General features: G+C 49.4%; 1 protein-coding gene across 2 annotated transcripts in view; it reads right to left on the reverse strand.

Moving 5' to 3' along the window:
* Positions 1-16,211, reverse strand: part of LOC123025027 (nodal modulator 1-like) — a 38,588-nt gene that overhangs the window by 19,394 nt on the left and 2,983 nt on the right. For both annotated transcript variants that reach the window (XM_044433438.1, XM_044433439.1), the window contains exons 3-17: positions 15,596-15,641; positions 13,445-13,545; positions 12,581-12,687; positions 12,234-12,306; positions 11,182-11,334; positions 9,498-9,635; positions 8,911-9,000; positions 7,830-7,935; positions 7,569-7,719; positions 5,848-6,025; positions 5,167-5,308; positions 3,568-3,699; positions 2,827-2,963; positions 1,824-1,911; positions 915-978 (exon numbers count right to left, since the gene is read on the reverse strand). In XM_044433438.1, the coding sequence (XP_044289373.1) occupies positions 915-978; positions 1,824-1,911; positions 2,827-2,963; positions 3,568-3,699; positions 5,167-5,308; positions 5,848-6,025; positions 7,569-7,719; positions 7,830-7,935; positions 8,911-9,000; positions 9,498-9,635; positions 11,182-11,334; positions 12,234-12,306; positions 12,581-12,687; positions 13,445-13,545; positions 15,596-15,641 (1,706 nt within the window). The remainder of the gene's footprint in view (positions 1-914; positions 979-1,823; positions 1,912-2,826; positions 2,964-3,567; positions 3,700-5,166; positions 5,309-5,847; positions 6,026-7,568; positions 7,720-7,829; positions 7,936-8,910; positions 9,001-9,497; positions 9,636-11,181; positions 11,335-12,233; positions 12,307-12,580; positions 12,688-13,444; positions 13,546-15,595; positions 15,642-16,211) is intronic.

Raw genomic sequence — 16,211 nt, forward strand, 5'->3', positions numbered from 1 at the left:
GCTCCCTTTCCAGACATTCAGTGCCTGCTCCAGGAGCCCTGCGTGGTTTGACTTGATGCCTGCACGGAGCCTAAACAGGCCAACGGTGGAGTGATTCGCGGAGAGAAAAGGTGGGCACTCGGTGTGGATCACCACCAGCTCATGGTGGCAGAGGCCTTCGAATATTAGTTAAAATTGGAGACAGTGTGGCGTAGTGGTTAAGAGCGCAGGACTGGGACACAGGCGACCTGGGTTCTGGTCCCCACTTGGCCACGGAGCCAACTGGGTGACTTTGGGCCAGACTCTCACAGGGTTGTTGTTGTGGGGCTAAGATGGAGGAGATGGAAGCTGCCTTGAGCCCTTTGTAGAAAAAGGCAGGATATAACTCGAAAAATAAATAAATAAAATAAAAATCAAAAATAATTAATTAATCAATTAAAAAATCTCCTCAGGGGCCTATTGTTTCAATGTCTTACATGTATGCCTTGTTAGATCTTCTACAGTCCATTACCACAGAGAAATCAACCAGTCAGATGTGAAAATATGACAGGGACTATTTGTCAAGGCTATAAACGGAACATTTTTGGTTTGCTTTTCCACAAAGGCCCAAGTCAGCCCATGAGCAAGCTTTTTCGATAAAGGCTTGAAAAACTTTTATGAAAGTTGCTGCAATGGACTCCCCCTGCTGGTCAAAAAAGGAAGAAAGGAAGGGGAAACTTTCCGCCAAATTTGAATTTCCCCTCGTATCTGAAGGCAACCAGGCGGTGAGGACCAATGCCGAGGGGCATTCTTGGCCTGTAAAAATGGCAGCCGTCCCCTGGGAGGGACCACTGGAAGGCCCCTCCTGCGCCACTTCTGTAATGCCCCAAAGCCACCACAAACTCCAGGTGTTGCCAGGAAGGTTTCGTGTGTGATCAGCCACTCTGCACACTTACGTGTCGTAGGTGTAGTATTCATGTTCGAAGCGATGGCAGGAACGGGGAGTTACCTCATACACACCTGGAAGGGCAAAGCCAAAACAGTGCTGCAGCTCAGCTCTCGTACTATGGGGTTTAGGACACTTCAGCAATGCATGCACAGACACCAACAGCCGGCAAACCTTCCTGCCACTCTCCAAACTACCTTGCCTGAATTATTTTTGCCTGGTTAAGCGCCCTGGCCTGACCCCAACTTGCCAATCCTCCAGCTCAGTCTCAATGACCCCAAACCATGGTTTGCTCTAAGCCTAGCTTAGAAACAAACCATGGTTTGTGCTTTGAAACGTAAAGGCAAACCACACTCGGCAGTGCCCTTTTCTATCTAACACAGGGATTTCTGAAGGTGGAGCACGACTGAAAATATTTGATCTACCCAGACATCAAAGCAAGGCAAGTCAGCACAAGGCATAGGTTGAAAGCTGCAAACCATGTTTTCCTATCCCGATGGCCCAGCTGATCACAAACCAGGGTTTGTCAACTTGGGTCCCGGACAAAAAAACACTTCAGCTTCCTTAAATGAGGGGTAGCAAAACGCCTTGCTTGCCTATAACATGGCTTCTTGCCTTACGGAGCATTTGTCTGGCAAATAATAGAACCAACCAGTTTGTTTTCTCAGACTTCGGGTTGCTTCTTCCCCACTCCCTGTGGGTATTTCAATGGCCTGCATGGCACTGCAGGACAGACTTAAAAAAGGAGATGCTTCTCTTGCCTACCACCACAGAAGCCTGGCAAAACAACCCCTAAACAACCCACAATTCTGTATGTGCATGTACTTGATTGCTTTGATATCCTGTTGTGAGTTGCCCAGAAAGCTTCTGCTGTTGGTGTACAGAAAAGCTATTACGAAGGATGAGGATGGCAGCTCACCAGGCTTTGACAGACAAAATCTGTTCACTCCTTTGGATAGGTTATAAATTCCCACATTCTCAGGCCCGTTTCCATCCTGGTAGAACTCCTGGGGGTGTAAAAACACAGAAGAAAAAGGCATCAACACACAGCACTGGTGTGGGGAAATGTAAGTCAATGGTCTACCATTTACCGCCGCCTCGAGGGCCCAGACCCGCTCAAATGCTTGGATCAAGGTACATGGGGAACAGGGATCCAACCTGTCCCACAATCTGTCGGGGGGGGGGGGTCACCTGCCCCTGAAGACTCAAGCTCATGGGGAGGGGGGTAAGCATTAGTAGTCCTGGATCCCCAATCTGGTGGTGGCCAGGAGGGCGTCTGCCCAGGTGAGGCTGGAGTGCCAGCTACCCCTGCTCCTAGAGATGTCTGACCTGGCCACTGCCACACAGGCCTTATTTATTCATTTAATTAATTTATAAGCCATCACAGTAGCCCAAATCCGGGCTCTCTACGTGGCTCACAATATAAAACATAACATTTTAAAATCAATCGCATTAAATCAACTTATTCAAAACATATTAACAGTGCAATCCAAATAGGAAGATAATTGATCAAAACAGAATATAAAACATTCAACAAAACAATTTAACCTAAAATCAACTAAAAGCAACTTGGGGTCACTTTTAAAGCCAGGTCGCTGTTAAAACCCATGGTTAAAATAGCCGGAGAGAAGGTGGCCCTTTAGCTGGTACCGAATTGCTGAGTCAGCGCCAAGCGCACCTCTCTGGAAAACCTATTCCAACGGTGGTGTGCAAGCGGCAAGAGGGCCGTTCTTTGTGCCAGCATCCCACCCGCCCCCCCACCTCCCCAGGGGAAGCCTCCCTACAAAGGGCCTTAGCTTAGCACCTCCAGCATCTCAGCTTCAACACCTCACGCATCCCTTCCACTTTTATAATTCTGTTAACTAGGATGCCATTGGAACTGAAGCAAGGAGGCGACACCTGTGCCAGGTGCCAGTTCCTACCAGGGTAATGGCATGGGAAAGGGAGCAGCGCAGCATGTATCCCGTCTGACGGAACTCTATCCCAGATACATCTTCTTCGGAAACCTCAAGCTCCATGGATTTATTCTTCCAGCACCAGTCTTCACGGATAATGCTCACTAAAACAACCAACACACGGCGGGTCAGTGCAAAAGAACTGGCGGCTCGGGGCAAATCAGCACATCAAGGACTCAGAAGAGCTTGACCGAAACTTGTGTGCTGGCTGAGAACTCCCACCATCCCCATCCAGCATAAGCCTCAGCCTGGGGTAGATGGAAGTTGTTGTTGTTGTTGTTGTTATTATTATTATTATTATAACATTTCTATGCCACCCCTTGCCGAAGCCTCGGGGCGGCTTACAACACAATAAAATACATTGAAATACAATAGAACATAATAAATTACAGGCTGAGATACCTGGACAGCTCCAAGATGGGGAAGAAATTGCCTCTTTTTGAAATGGTGCTTACCTATCTGCATAGTATCTTCGCACAAGTGCTTGTATCAGCTGACTAAAAGTGTTTTTAAATGGTTGTGAGCTGCCCAGAAAGCTTCAACTATTAAGTGACACAGAAATGAACTTAATAATGATGACGATAACACTAATCCATCAACCAACCAACCAAAGGTCACATTTTACTAAGAAGTAAAATTAGACATTCGGGGCTTCAAAGAGCTGGCCGTGCCAAAACAAAAAACCAAAAAGCTCCGCTTTATCCTCACTTTTGTATTTGCCCGGCAACACGTTCTCAAACATGAAAGTCAGAGAGTTCGACTTCGACGCAAGTTGGAGACTGCGCTTTTCTCCCTGCCGGTTCAAGGACTGAAGAGTCACTGTCAGTTCGCCACACGCATCTGGGGAAGACACACAAAGCGGGGAAAGGGGGGGTGGGGGGGACACAAGGCTGAAAAGCTGGACGTGGCAACCTCCGTGAGGTATTTGGGGTCAGAGATCCTCCAAACCCTGGCATATCAAACCTCTTTGGGCCCAAGGGAGACTCATTCCAGAGCAGTTCAGAGACCGCTCTCCACTGGCAGGCCAGGCTAAGGCTCTGCGGATCACACCAAACTATCTTTGTGGTTTAGCTTAAAGAAATACGATTCCCCCTTTTAGGAAAAAAGACTTGCGAATCCCGGGAAATCACCGATCACAGGGCAAGGAAAAAGGGAGCCCCATCCAGGGAAGACCAGAGGGCCGGTTTTGGCCTGTGCACGTTCAGCCCCCCGCTCACTCCAGCCTCCTAAGGAAAAACACACTTGCATGAATGCACATCCAGAAGCCATAAAGCAGCTGGGTTCGAGTTCCGCTAGCCTTGTTTTGTACTATTCCTTGCTTCGGAGTGGCAACACAGGGCTCGCTCGGTCTGGCTTCGGGACACGTCCACACCACGGCCCAAGTGCCATGCAATCCTGCCACCCTGAGGAGGCACCCAAGAAAAACGGAGCCACCTGCAGCTCCGTGAGCAGCATACCTGTCCACATACCTTGCTGGTGGCACTCCCATGGGACAGCCTGGAGGCTGGGGGTCTCCCACCCGATGCTCCAACTGGAGCCAACATACAGCCTTGCAGCCCATCAGGCGCCTCCCGATTCTTATTCCTTCAGGTGTTTTAAACAGATTGCGCTTAAAAAATAGGATGCTGGCAGGCTGCCCTTAAGCACCATTTTCACTGGGCCTCAGAAGACCAGCTTCGCGGTCAGATCCCACCTTTGCCTCGTTCTCAGGCTCTAAGGCAAGTTACTTGGCTTCGCTTCCCAGGGAAACAGTCATTCTGTGACCTGCTGTACCCACTACGGCAGCCTTGTTACGAATGGGCAAGCCCCGCTGTGGCAGCCATTTTGTGACAGTGCCAACAGTACCTGCTCCAATTTCCAGCTGTGCCTGGACTGGACACTCCTTATTCCGGCCACAGTCACACCTGGCCGTGGTCCTACGCAAAACAGCGGCGTCTCAGCTGGGACATGCTTGATGTGGGGCCTCCTCCGAAAACCGCTCCTGGGTTTCAATGCATGCAGAATGCCCCTGCTCAAGGCTTGCCTGGGCCCATTGCTCGGAACAGGATAATATAAGGAATGCTATGCCAGCTGGCCTGGTTCCCAGTCCACTTCTGGATCCAGTTCAGAGCACTGCTTTTGACCCTCTGAGCTCCTCAGAGCTTAGAGCCAGTCACTCAAAGGCTTACCGGTCTCTGTGTGCAGTTACCCATACATCAAAATCTTCAGCGGAGCACTAGAAGATGCTGCTCTGCAAGGTCCTGGGACTTATTTTTTCAAATTAGTCACAGGTACATCCAACAGAACCCAACCAACAGGACAACTCACCCAGGCAAGTAATTTTCCCCGAAACTGAGGCCAGGAATTGGGAGAAGATCACATCCAGCACCGGCTTGGAAGCTACAGTCACAGGAAACGTTTTGGGCTTCAAAGCAAGCCCTGCTCTGGCTTCTACCTCTGGAACGATTCCCTACCAACAAGCAGAATGGCATCAAGAACTAGCTCTAGACAAAACGGATGCCACGGAGAGGGCTGACCATGGTGTCCCCGTTCACCAACCACCAGCAGGAGAGCAGCTGGAAACATAACACAAGGTGCATCAAAGAAAAATTGCAATACCGTACATTCAATTTTGCTCACATTTTCTTTGGTGGTTCAGGATCTCCCCAGATGAAAACTGTGCCCTCCTTTGCAGAAAGGGCAAACCCATCTGCCTCAAGTTTCTCTCACACTCTTACATTCAATTCATCCTGAACTTTGAAATGTTTGAAGTTTGCAGCAATCTTCATACACATTTTACGGCACGCCTCTTCCCATAATTTCTGTACAATGTTTAACCTAATACGCACTTTCTTGGTGAGCAAGCCAATGGGATTCCCACTGTTTATGTGTGCGCTTATCCACTGGAGCAGGCCAGTGCTTTCCAGCTGTTCCATACGAGCACAAAACTCATGAGAAACAAGCTCTGTAAATCAACGAGCAGGATATGGGCCTCCAAGTTCTCTGTACCTGAACGACGTAAGCACCAGATTTCGCCCTGAAGCAGAAGGTCCCGCGAGCATCAGTCTCAGTCGTAAGCAGCTGCGCCCTGTCCTTGTCCTGCGGCCACATGGTCACTTTATACTTGCCGAACTGCTTCACAGAGTCGGGGAAGCGAGTTATTGCGATCTGGCCACAGACGCTGAACCTATTAAAAAAAATATTGAAGGGTGGAGCATTCACGCGGAGAAGCACATGCAACCACAAGTCATTGTGAAATTCATCCGATCCACATTTCAATACAAACCAACTTAATTTGCACTTTCTAAAAGAATACACAACCTGGAGCGCAACTTCCCAACTGAAAAGTGATACATCTGTCGTTTGTTAAGTCGCAAAGTCATGCCCGACCCATCACGACCCCATGGACAACATTCCTCCAGGCTCCCCTGTCTTCTGCCATCCCTCGGGGTCCACCCAAGCCCACACCGACTGCCCCAGTGACTCCATCTAGCCACCTCTGCCCTCCCCTTCTCCTTTTGCCATCAATCATTCTCAGCATCAGGGTCTTCTCCAGGGAGCTGTTCCTTCTCAAAAGTGTTAGTGCCAGTCTTTAAAGTGCTCAGTGCTGTGAGTCACAGAGAGTTGAGGAAATTCCTGTTAAGGTCTGCTGGTGGAGTCTTTATAGTGGGTGGCCTGGCATATTGGAATCAACCTCTGCCCTCCCCTCCTTTTGCCGTCGATCGTTCCCAGCATCAGGGTCTTCCCCAGTGAGTTGTTCCTTCTCATTAGGTGGCCAAAGTATTTGAGTTTCTGAGTTTCATCTGTACAACTGTTCAAATGCATGGAAATGCATACATGCCGCCATGTGGTTTTTTGTTTATGTACTCATTTAGAAATAACCGTGTGCAGACTGTTATTCAGACGGATGAACAAGTAGGACTTGTACTTGAGAAGATGGGAGCAGACAGGTCTGCCTGTCCCTTCCCACCTCTGTACTTAGGGGGCTGCATCTTCTATCCCCAGAGCTTATGGCTGGGTTTCACCACACTGGACCACAACCAGGGGTTCACATGACCAAATGCTCCTCCATGTATCGGGACAAAAACACCTGCACGGGAAATTTCTTTCTGCGTGCTCCTTAATGCACTCATTCCTATTTGTTTCAAGGATGCCGAGTATCTTCTGGCCCAGAGGACAAGCTCAACATTCCAGTGGGAGCTATGGCTGGAGGCAAAACGCTAAAATACTAGAAATGCAAAACATTCCAAAATGCGGAAGAAACAGCTTTTTTTATCTGGCCAGGGCGACTTATTTTATATTGTTATTTTTTGCATTTTAACTTAATGTTTGTATTTTACAAACATTTGAATTTAATGTTATAATTTAATGTTTGTATTTTTTTAACTTAATGTTGTAAGCCGCCCCGAGGCTTCGGCGAATGGGGCGGCATAAAAATGCTTTAATAAAATAAATAAAATAAAACAAATAAGATAGCATAAAGTCCTTATGCTGTGCGTTGCAGGCCCAGATTCAGCCTCTGGCATCCTCACTGACAAGCGCCAAGTTGCAGCTGAAGGCAACGGTCTGCCAGGCAGTTCTAGGTTAGATCAACCCTCTGCCTGCGCTGGTGTAAGTTGGCTTCCAACCCAAAGACCACACAGCTCCGCTCCAGGCGCCCTGCCTGTTACCGCCGGCTCTTGGTGCATTCTGGCAGTGCCCCCTGCCCCCACTTCCCATGGGACACTCACTCCACTGCGATGAGGTCGGCCAGCTGGGGTGTGTTTGGGGCGATCTTCACCGTGATGGTCTCAAAGAAGAGATGCTCCTTCTGGGCGTGAATGGTGTAGGTGCCAGTGGTTATATTTTCCAGGCGGAAGGAGCCATCGGATTTTGTGGTAACTGCAGCATAAAGCAGGGGCAAGGATCTAGTTTAGCCAATAAGACAGATCACATTCTCCTTTTTAAACTCACACTCCAACACCATCCGGGCTAAAGCAAGCACCGCATACCTTTAATTTGGTTATTCAGCAGGACGGTGGCGTCTGCAACACCCTCACCTTCAGGACTGCTCAGAACCCGGCCAGTGACCGAGAAGCCCATGACATGGAAGACCGGCTAGAATGAGGTGAGAGAGCAGAATTAGAATCTGGGGCACTGCAGAATCTGTTTGCTTTTCCTTTCTCCTTTTCTGCAATCAGTTTCTTGAAGTATGCCAACATGAAAGAAAACCAAAGGACTAAGCCAAAAGGAAAACCACCTTTCCCTTTTCAAAAGACATGAACTGAGTATTTATTTAGAAGATTTGAAGCCCACAAAGTAGCTTTTGATTTATTTACTTATTTAAAGCTTTTATATCCCGCCCTTCACAATGTCTCAGGGTGGTGATGCAATGAAAGAAATGAGACAGAGCATCAAAAATTACAACGAGTAACATGCAAACTTAAAACACCATTAAACTTAAAACACTATTTAGAATAATGGGAAAATAAAAAGTTTCCATTACCAGGTCATGAGTCTCTGTGAGGTTACCGCTCCTACTGTCGGTGCAGCTGGGCAGAGCACTCGGACAGGCCTTCTCTGCGGTGGCCCCACCCTCTGGAACGATCTCCCCTCGGAACACTAGCACGGGTTACCCATTTATTGAAAATGCACTCATTGTTCTGGCTTTCGCTCAGCCCTGAGCTCTCTTTCCACCAGCCTCACGATATGATTGTGTGCCGTAGTTTGCACCTCTTTTGTTTTTATTCTTCTGTACACTGCTTCGGGCTCAATTCCAAATGAGAAGCAGTAGATAAATAGTATTGAGAATAAAAATATACAACCAAATACGTTCTTTCTAGCACTAGCAGAAAAAAATTATTTTCAAGCACCAAGTGAATACTGAGCTAAATGGCTGGGAGTTGGGTTGTTTCTTTTTAAAGGAGAAGGAAGCTCCAAATGTAGGGAGACACCGCCGAGAAGGCCCTGCTGCCAGTACCCACCAGCCTCACAGCTCTGAGCCCCAGCAGCAGAGACCAGGCCCTCTGACGCTAATGCCTCCCAAGTTTACCCAACACACACAAATACTTCTGAAGGTAGATCAGAACTCACCTCAATCTTCAAGCTGTCATGCTCCACGATAAAATCCAAGCGAGACGGAGCGACATCAAATGTAATTCGCTCTCCCCTGTAAAAGGGGACCTGAAAGGAGACCACAGAACCCCAAATACATTCCTCCAAAGAAGAAGACAATACTGGGGCCTGAACTGCCCCACCATGGGCCAGGCTGCACAGTTAACAGATCCCACGCCCAAATATATCAGAGGATACTCTGCATTAGGCTGTACTCCAGCAGGCACTGTGGGTTTAACCATCCCCTCTGCAATGCAGCTGGGGGCCCCCATCCACGAGGCTCCTATGCAGGATCCAACCCTGCAGACAAAGTCCTGCAGCAGGCGAGGCACCTCTGCAGGGGTGGATCTCCACTGGAGATGCCACGTTGGACACAGGGGCAGCAACGGGGGAGCGGAGCATGAGAGCTCGCAAACTGGAGGAGCAGCTTGGTCTTGGATGCAAGACCCTCTCCCTCATCCCCAGGGAGAATCCACCATGGGACCCTGAAGATGGCCCCTCTTGTGGCTTCCGCTGGGAGGAGACCCTCTTTTCCCAGAGCAAAGGGCTTCTCCGCCTTGACTCACCACAGTGTACTTCCCGCTGGGTAAGGACAGAAACGTGAACGAGCCGTCCTCCTTGGAAATCACGCTGCAGAGGTAGGTGAGCGAGTTGTCCTTTGCTGCAAAGCCGTCCACTGGAGATGCGTTGCAACCCATGACGTCCTGTTCAAAGAGCAACGGACAATCCTCGTTACGGACAGGGATCCCCTCGGGCCCGGCGACCCCAGAGCTGCTCCATTCATCCACACGGAGGAAGCAGCTCGCGTGCACGCGAAGGAAAGGAAGCGGGGAGCTTCCCTCCTCGAGTCCGAGAGGAAAGCCGTTTTTCCAATCAAGGTCCGCATCACCCAAGTCGAAACCGGTTAGGGGAACGGGGGGCTTCTGTGCTCCAGCCGCAGGCGTGGCTAGAACTGGAGCGGTCCAAAATCAGAGGAGACGGCAAAGTGCTCCAAGGACCTTCCACGCCGCAACGTTTCGTTGCAGATCTCACTTGTGTCACGCGACGTGCAAGGTAAGAGGTTTGCTGAGTCGCTACCACGGTGTGGAGCTCGTGCAAAAAGCAAACTGCCCCGAAGCGAGAACAGAGGTTCCACCGCAGCATCGGCCCCGACACCCGATTCCAACACCAACGTGAGCAGTCGTTTCCCCCTTGCTTTGGTCTGACATTCGCCCCTGCAGCCCCTTTTCGTCTCCTGCATGGAGCACAGGAGGAGGCAGAAAAGACGGTACCCCTTCAAAGTCACCGTGCTCTGGTAGCTTCAGAATAGATTACTGCAATGCACCCTATATGGGGCTGCCCTTGAAGACGGTCCGACGATTGCAACTCGTGCAGAATCGGGCTGCTCGGCTGGTAACTGGTCCTGCCAGAGTGGCCCACAGAACACCAGTGCTGGAAGAACATCACTGGTTACTGGCCGTGGCCCGGGCCCACTTCAAGGGGCTGGTATTCACATATGAAGCCCTCAGCGGCTTGGGGCCCAGCTATCTAAAGGGCTGTGCACCCATATATGCCTACCCACCCCCTCCTACCCAGACCCTCCTACAAGAGCCACCCCTCAGGAGATCGGGGGGAGGGGGGAGCAACCAGGCAAAGGGCCTTTTCTGCTGCTGCTCCCCATCTCCGGAACTCCCTCCCTAGGGAAATTTGCCTGGCACCATCTTTACTTTCTTTCCGGTGCGAGGTAAAGACATACCATTTCAGAAAAATTGTTAACAGCCCCTGAAAGCTGTGGCCCTTTTTTTATACTGTTATTATAGGTGTTTTAATAGGTTTCTAAGGTGCTTTATTATGTTTCGATATGCTTAATATATTGTCAGCTACCTAGAAAGGCCTTATCAGTTATAGGCAGTCTATAAATATGTGTATAAGTTAAATAAATAAGCAAACTGCCGAACAGGATGGGGTGCCATTTTTGAATGCTGCCGAGCATGTCACTCCCTCTCCATTCCAAACTGTCTCTCTCTCATTCTGGGGTGCTAACTTGATACATGCAGGGGCAGAGAGAGAGAGAGAGATGAGCATCCAGAACTCTGACTTCCACCATCAGTACTTTGAAACGATGCAGTCCGTTCTCCTGTTTCCTCAGGCCAAACCTTTGTGCCCCCCAATTTCTGTCAGTTGTGTTCATGCCCAAGAGAAAACAGGCATGGGGACATTCTCACTTTTCTGCAAATGTCAAAAGGCACTTTTGTGTAACCAACCGCTGACCTCTTTGTTCACCGAAGAGGAAAAAAGGAGGAACAGGACGCCTTTCATGGGCTCCCCGTCGCTTCGGACAGATCCAGAGACGTTGTACCCGGCCACCACCAGAGGGCTGGAGGCGAGAGCGTTGGAGTTGGTCACTCGAACCGTCGTGCTGACCTGGCAGACAGAAGATGGCAGAGATCGAAGGGATATGCGGGTTCCAGATGACTCCCTCTTGCATGTCAGGAGGACACATAAAAGGGGTCCGCGGTCCGTGCAGGCAAGTCCCCCAGTGCATTCTGACAAAGGCCGTATATACACCAGCTCCCTCCCTGGCAGAAACTCTGTGCCCTGTAGAATCTTTTAATCAGGGACCGAACTCCAACCCAGAGAGGATATTGTGGGTCACAGGTCAGCAGTGCAGAGAACCAAACTGCTACGATTACCAACCACTGAAGCTTACGGTTCTTCTTGCAGGTAGCTAAGCCTCCCTGAAGACCAAGCAGGTTTTCGACTGTGCTGGGGAGACTGCACAGCCGTCGTGAAACTTCAAAATGGCTGGTGATTGGAAGGAAAAAGGATGGGACCGGGGAAAGAGGTGTGGCCTTCTGTGGAATACCAGAGGGACCGACTGCGGTCCTCGGAGGGCCCATTTTGGCCCTGGGCCTGAGGTTCTGCACTCCTGCTCCATACAAATATGTCAACTCATACACAGAGTCCTTCTGACACCCTCAGAATGGACACAGCCCCTTAGCCTCACAACCCAAGCACAGCAGAGAGGAGGACCGGGCAGTGAACACAGATTTGTGAATGTGTAGGCAGCTCATTTAACTTTGTTCAGAATTATAATCTATCACATTTTTAATGGTCCTTTCATTCCTTCATAGTAACAGTTAACTATATTTTGGTTATCATCTCGTAATTGCACATATAAAACTGTGCTAGCGATTAAACCATCCTCTCTTCTGTTCTTTGAAAAGATTTGGGACGCTTTCGTTATATAGGTGTGCATCTACTGGGTGGGAGGAGAGAAGCAAGCTGTCTTCCTAACACTAAAAAATTATAGCAGCACTTACTTGTTTTAGCACCCAGGTGGGATGAGAAGCAAAGATCTCGTATTCTCCAGGGAGCACTTTAGAAAAGGCATACCTGTGGAAAAGGGAACGTTTCAGAAACCAGAGGAGCCTTAGAGATTTCTACCAGCTCTCCTAATCAGACTTCTCCCAACCTGGTGCCCCTGCCATGAGTCAAACTACAACTTCCATCATTCCCAGCCAGCACTATTTTGGAGAAGTCTGCGTCGAACAACAGAAAAATCAACAAGAGGCAAAAGTTACCCATGGGTATTTAAGCAAGGACACCCATGGAAGATTTAAAAGCAACGCTCAAGTTTGTAGTCCACAGGGACACAGTTGCAACTCACTTTCCTCCAGGCTGGGTGGATGCGGTCTGTATGTTCACCTCTGACCCAGGACTCCGCAGGGCCACGAGTACTCCAGCCGGGCCCAGGGTCTGGCCTTTGCTGAGAACCTGCATGAAGATCATATCACGACATCTCAGCTTGCAGGGGAAAAACAACACCCCTGGCAATCCATCGCCTTGTCCATTCATTTATTAGAAGCATTTCTGTACCGCTGGTCAGGGCTCAAGTCCTGCCGAGGCAGCTCACAGACAAAGGAGAACCACGTAAGATATTCAAAGAGGGAATTCACAGTTTAAGCCTCTCTGGGAGCAGGAGAGCCGCCAGGTTGACACATGTCAAGGATAAATCCAGGTTAGGTTATTTTAACACCCTCCTCTTCCTCCCTTTGTCATCCCACCTAAGAACCTGAAGATGTACGTCTCTGAGAAGCTTATTCTGGGGGAAAATAGAAGACAGGGAGACCTCTCCCCACCCGGGGGGGGGAAATAAAAACCAAAACCCCTCACCCCTTTTTTATATTAAGAAAGGAAGAAGGAAATGAAGCCCTTGCAGCAATCCTCTGTATCCAGTCTGATCCTGTTTCTTGGAATGACTTCACTACGCTGAAGACAGAAAGGGAACTTGATTTTGCAACAGAAACGGGCGCTGGCTGAAACGGCGGCGACTGTTCAAGCTACAAGGCGGAGCAGTTAACTCCATCACTACAGGGAAGCAACTGCAAGATCTTGGGAGTCCGCCCCAAAGCCTCCCACATTTCAGATGTGGAAGCATGCCCCACAGGGAAGGTTGGGGCCTAGGGCTGGAGTCCCTGCAGACAAATCCCCACATGTCTGTGACCCTCCAGAAGTGAGCCAAGCCCCTCACCTTCCCACTGACAGAAAAGCCGGTAAAAACAAAGTTGATGTCGCCTCCTTTCGTGCAAATGTCGTTAATACCGTCCACGTGGAGATCCACACTTGTTGGCTCTAGGAAGGAAAATGAGAGGGTAAATGTTGGGAACAACGGAGGGAAAGAAATGCATTTTCTTGCTCAGGAAGATGGGCAACACTTGCAAAGCCCCTGGCCAAATTTCACCAGAGAATCCCATTTCATTTCTTGCAGAACCATTTCTGTACTGGGTCACTTAAGAGGCCAATCCTGTACGTCTCTCCTTGGAAGTAAGTCACACTGAACTAAGGTTAAAGCGAAGAGGATTGAGGCCTTGGGCAATGAGAAAACAGAAGCTGCCACCTGGTTTACAATATCATCCACGTACGTTTGCTCAAATACCTGGGAGTACCTCTCAAGTACTTGCATTGAGATTGCAGCCTTAGTTACTCCACTAAATCTTTACTCTGCTGATCTATTGTTGACAATATTAGTTCAACTCAGAGTAGACCTACTGAAAAGAATGGGACCCAGGTTACACTAGCACTGGATTCAAAGCATCTGATACAATCCAATCAATGGGCACAGATTTTGCACATGTATAAAACGGGGACAGAAGGTTGTGTCGGGGGGAAACAAACTCTTTGATTTTATGTATGTACGAAAATGTATCCATGCTTTGGTCTTCAAAGGAGGCCTTACTCAGTCCTTAAACCTACTCAGTTCAATCAGTGCTAAATCACCAAGAAAGGGCCTTTTCAGTGGTGGCACCCAGACTGCAGAACTCAGAGTTCTAGCCAACTTTCCCCTTTTGAGCTTTCAAGAACCACATTTTTTAAAGGGACTGTTTGGGTGAGCACTTCTCCAGGGCCAGTCTCAGAGAACAGTCCCTGGCTATTGGCCATGCTGGCCGAAGATTTGGGAAGCTGCGGCCCAAAACATCTGGAGGGTGCCAGATGGCCTCTCAGACGCTGCTTGCCACCCACAGTTTTTTATGCTGCATTAAGAGTTACGATTCGCCAGTGATGGCCTGGACCTGGAGGCCAAGCTCAGCTGCAACCGCAGCTCCTCCTTTCAGGAATGCTACATGAAGGAAGAAGGAAAGGGACAAGCTAGGACCTTCTTACCATTAGGGAAGGGTGGCAGGTCCGTGAAGAGCCTATTTTATTCTAAGAATTTATTTATTACATTGGCATAAAAACATCCAGCTCTCCGTATGCAGCAGATATACAGCGGAGGCCCATATGCCACGGACACGGCCCGCAGGGTCAGTCCCTGGATTCAAGGAGGCACCAGCTGCGTGCCCTGGAGACCCACAGCAGCCACAGCAGCTCTGAGCTCCCCGACTCCGTGGATCAGCAAGCACATGCAGTGTTTGGCGAGCGCATCGTGGGCACTCCTGCGGCCGCTTTCAGGTGGGGGGGGGGACGTGCGTCCACGTTTATTTATTTATTTATTAAAACATTTCTATGCCGCCCCTTGCCGAAGCCTCGGGGCGGCTTACAACACAATAAAATACAATAAAATACAAAAATAACAATATAAAATTAACAATATAAAATAAATAACAATGTAAAAGAAGTCGCCCTGGCCAGATAAATAAGCAAATATTTTTAACAATTAAAATGACGTTTAAATAAAAAGGTCTTCTAAAGGGGCTTCCCTTGGCAGGTGTGGCTAGTCCTAAAATACTCCTTGTCTCAGAAAGCAAAGCAGGTCGCGTTGAAAAGCTGAAGCAGCAGAATTGTTTGGGGTGGGGAGGGCGGGGAGCCTGGCAAGGTGACGAGAGGGACACCCACAACCACCCGGGGCAGACAGTGCCCACGTAAGCAAAGCTGCATTCTAAGTCAGTACAACAGGCAGCCTTTCTTGCTCCTACCAATGGCTTAGCCAGTAGAGGCAGGGAACTGGTGCTCTCCAGGAATTCTGGACTGTCGCTTTGACCAGCTCCGACCACTGGGCCTGCTGACTGGGGGTTATGAGAGCTGCAGTCCAAAACATCCAGTAGGCAACAGGTTGTCCTGGCCTGATTTAGCATGGCACCCAAACCAGCACCTTCGCTTGGGGGAGAAGCCTCGGCTATGATGAAAAGCAAGTCCTTCTGATCTAAAAGCAGCTGGAACCATTTGTACACAGACAGGTACGTACCAAACGTCCACCCTTGCGGAGGTTCGATTTTGAGGACAAAATCCCCCTAAAAGAGAAAGCACAGGCATTTTTTGCAATGAGCATGAAAGCCAACTTGGGGGGAAAGTCACTTGCAGCTTTGCAATCTGTTACGGAGAGTGGAATATAAATTTAATTAATAAATTCGCATCCTTTTTTTAAGGCACAGATGTTATAGGATGCAAGTCGAAATGAATGGGCATGCAAAAGCCTAGGCATGGGCACAGAGACAACTATGCTCCCAGGTTCAGCGTGCAGCCACTCCTGTTGGATTGGAGCTCTAAGAGGCAGGCGGCTGGGAAAGGACCCCCCGAGAGATGCTGAAGAACATCTCAAGGCAGGCCGCAGCACGCTCAGCAGCCCAACCGTCCAGCTCAGAATCCAATCGTATATGTGAACATGCCAAGCCCTGTGTTTGCGCCCACCTGGTCACCACAGGCCACATGGAATTCTGTGCAGGAGATTGAAAAAGCTGGCTGGGAAGGACAGGTACAGACTACTCCATCCATCCTCCACCACCTGTTCACGTTTCTCTGGTGGTTGCGGAGGACACCATGTTGGTTGGGCACTGGGAGCTGCATCCCAACACAGCTGAGGG

The sequence above is a fragment of the Varanus komodoensis genome, unplaced genomic scaffold (assembly GCF_004798865.1).
Source record: "Varanus komodoensis strain SLA01 unplaced genomic scaffold, ASM479886v1 scaffold26, whole genome shotgun sequence".
NCBI lineage: Eukaryota > Metazoa > Chordata > Lepidosauria > Squamata > Varanidae > Varanus > Varanus komodoensis.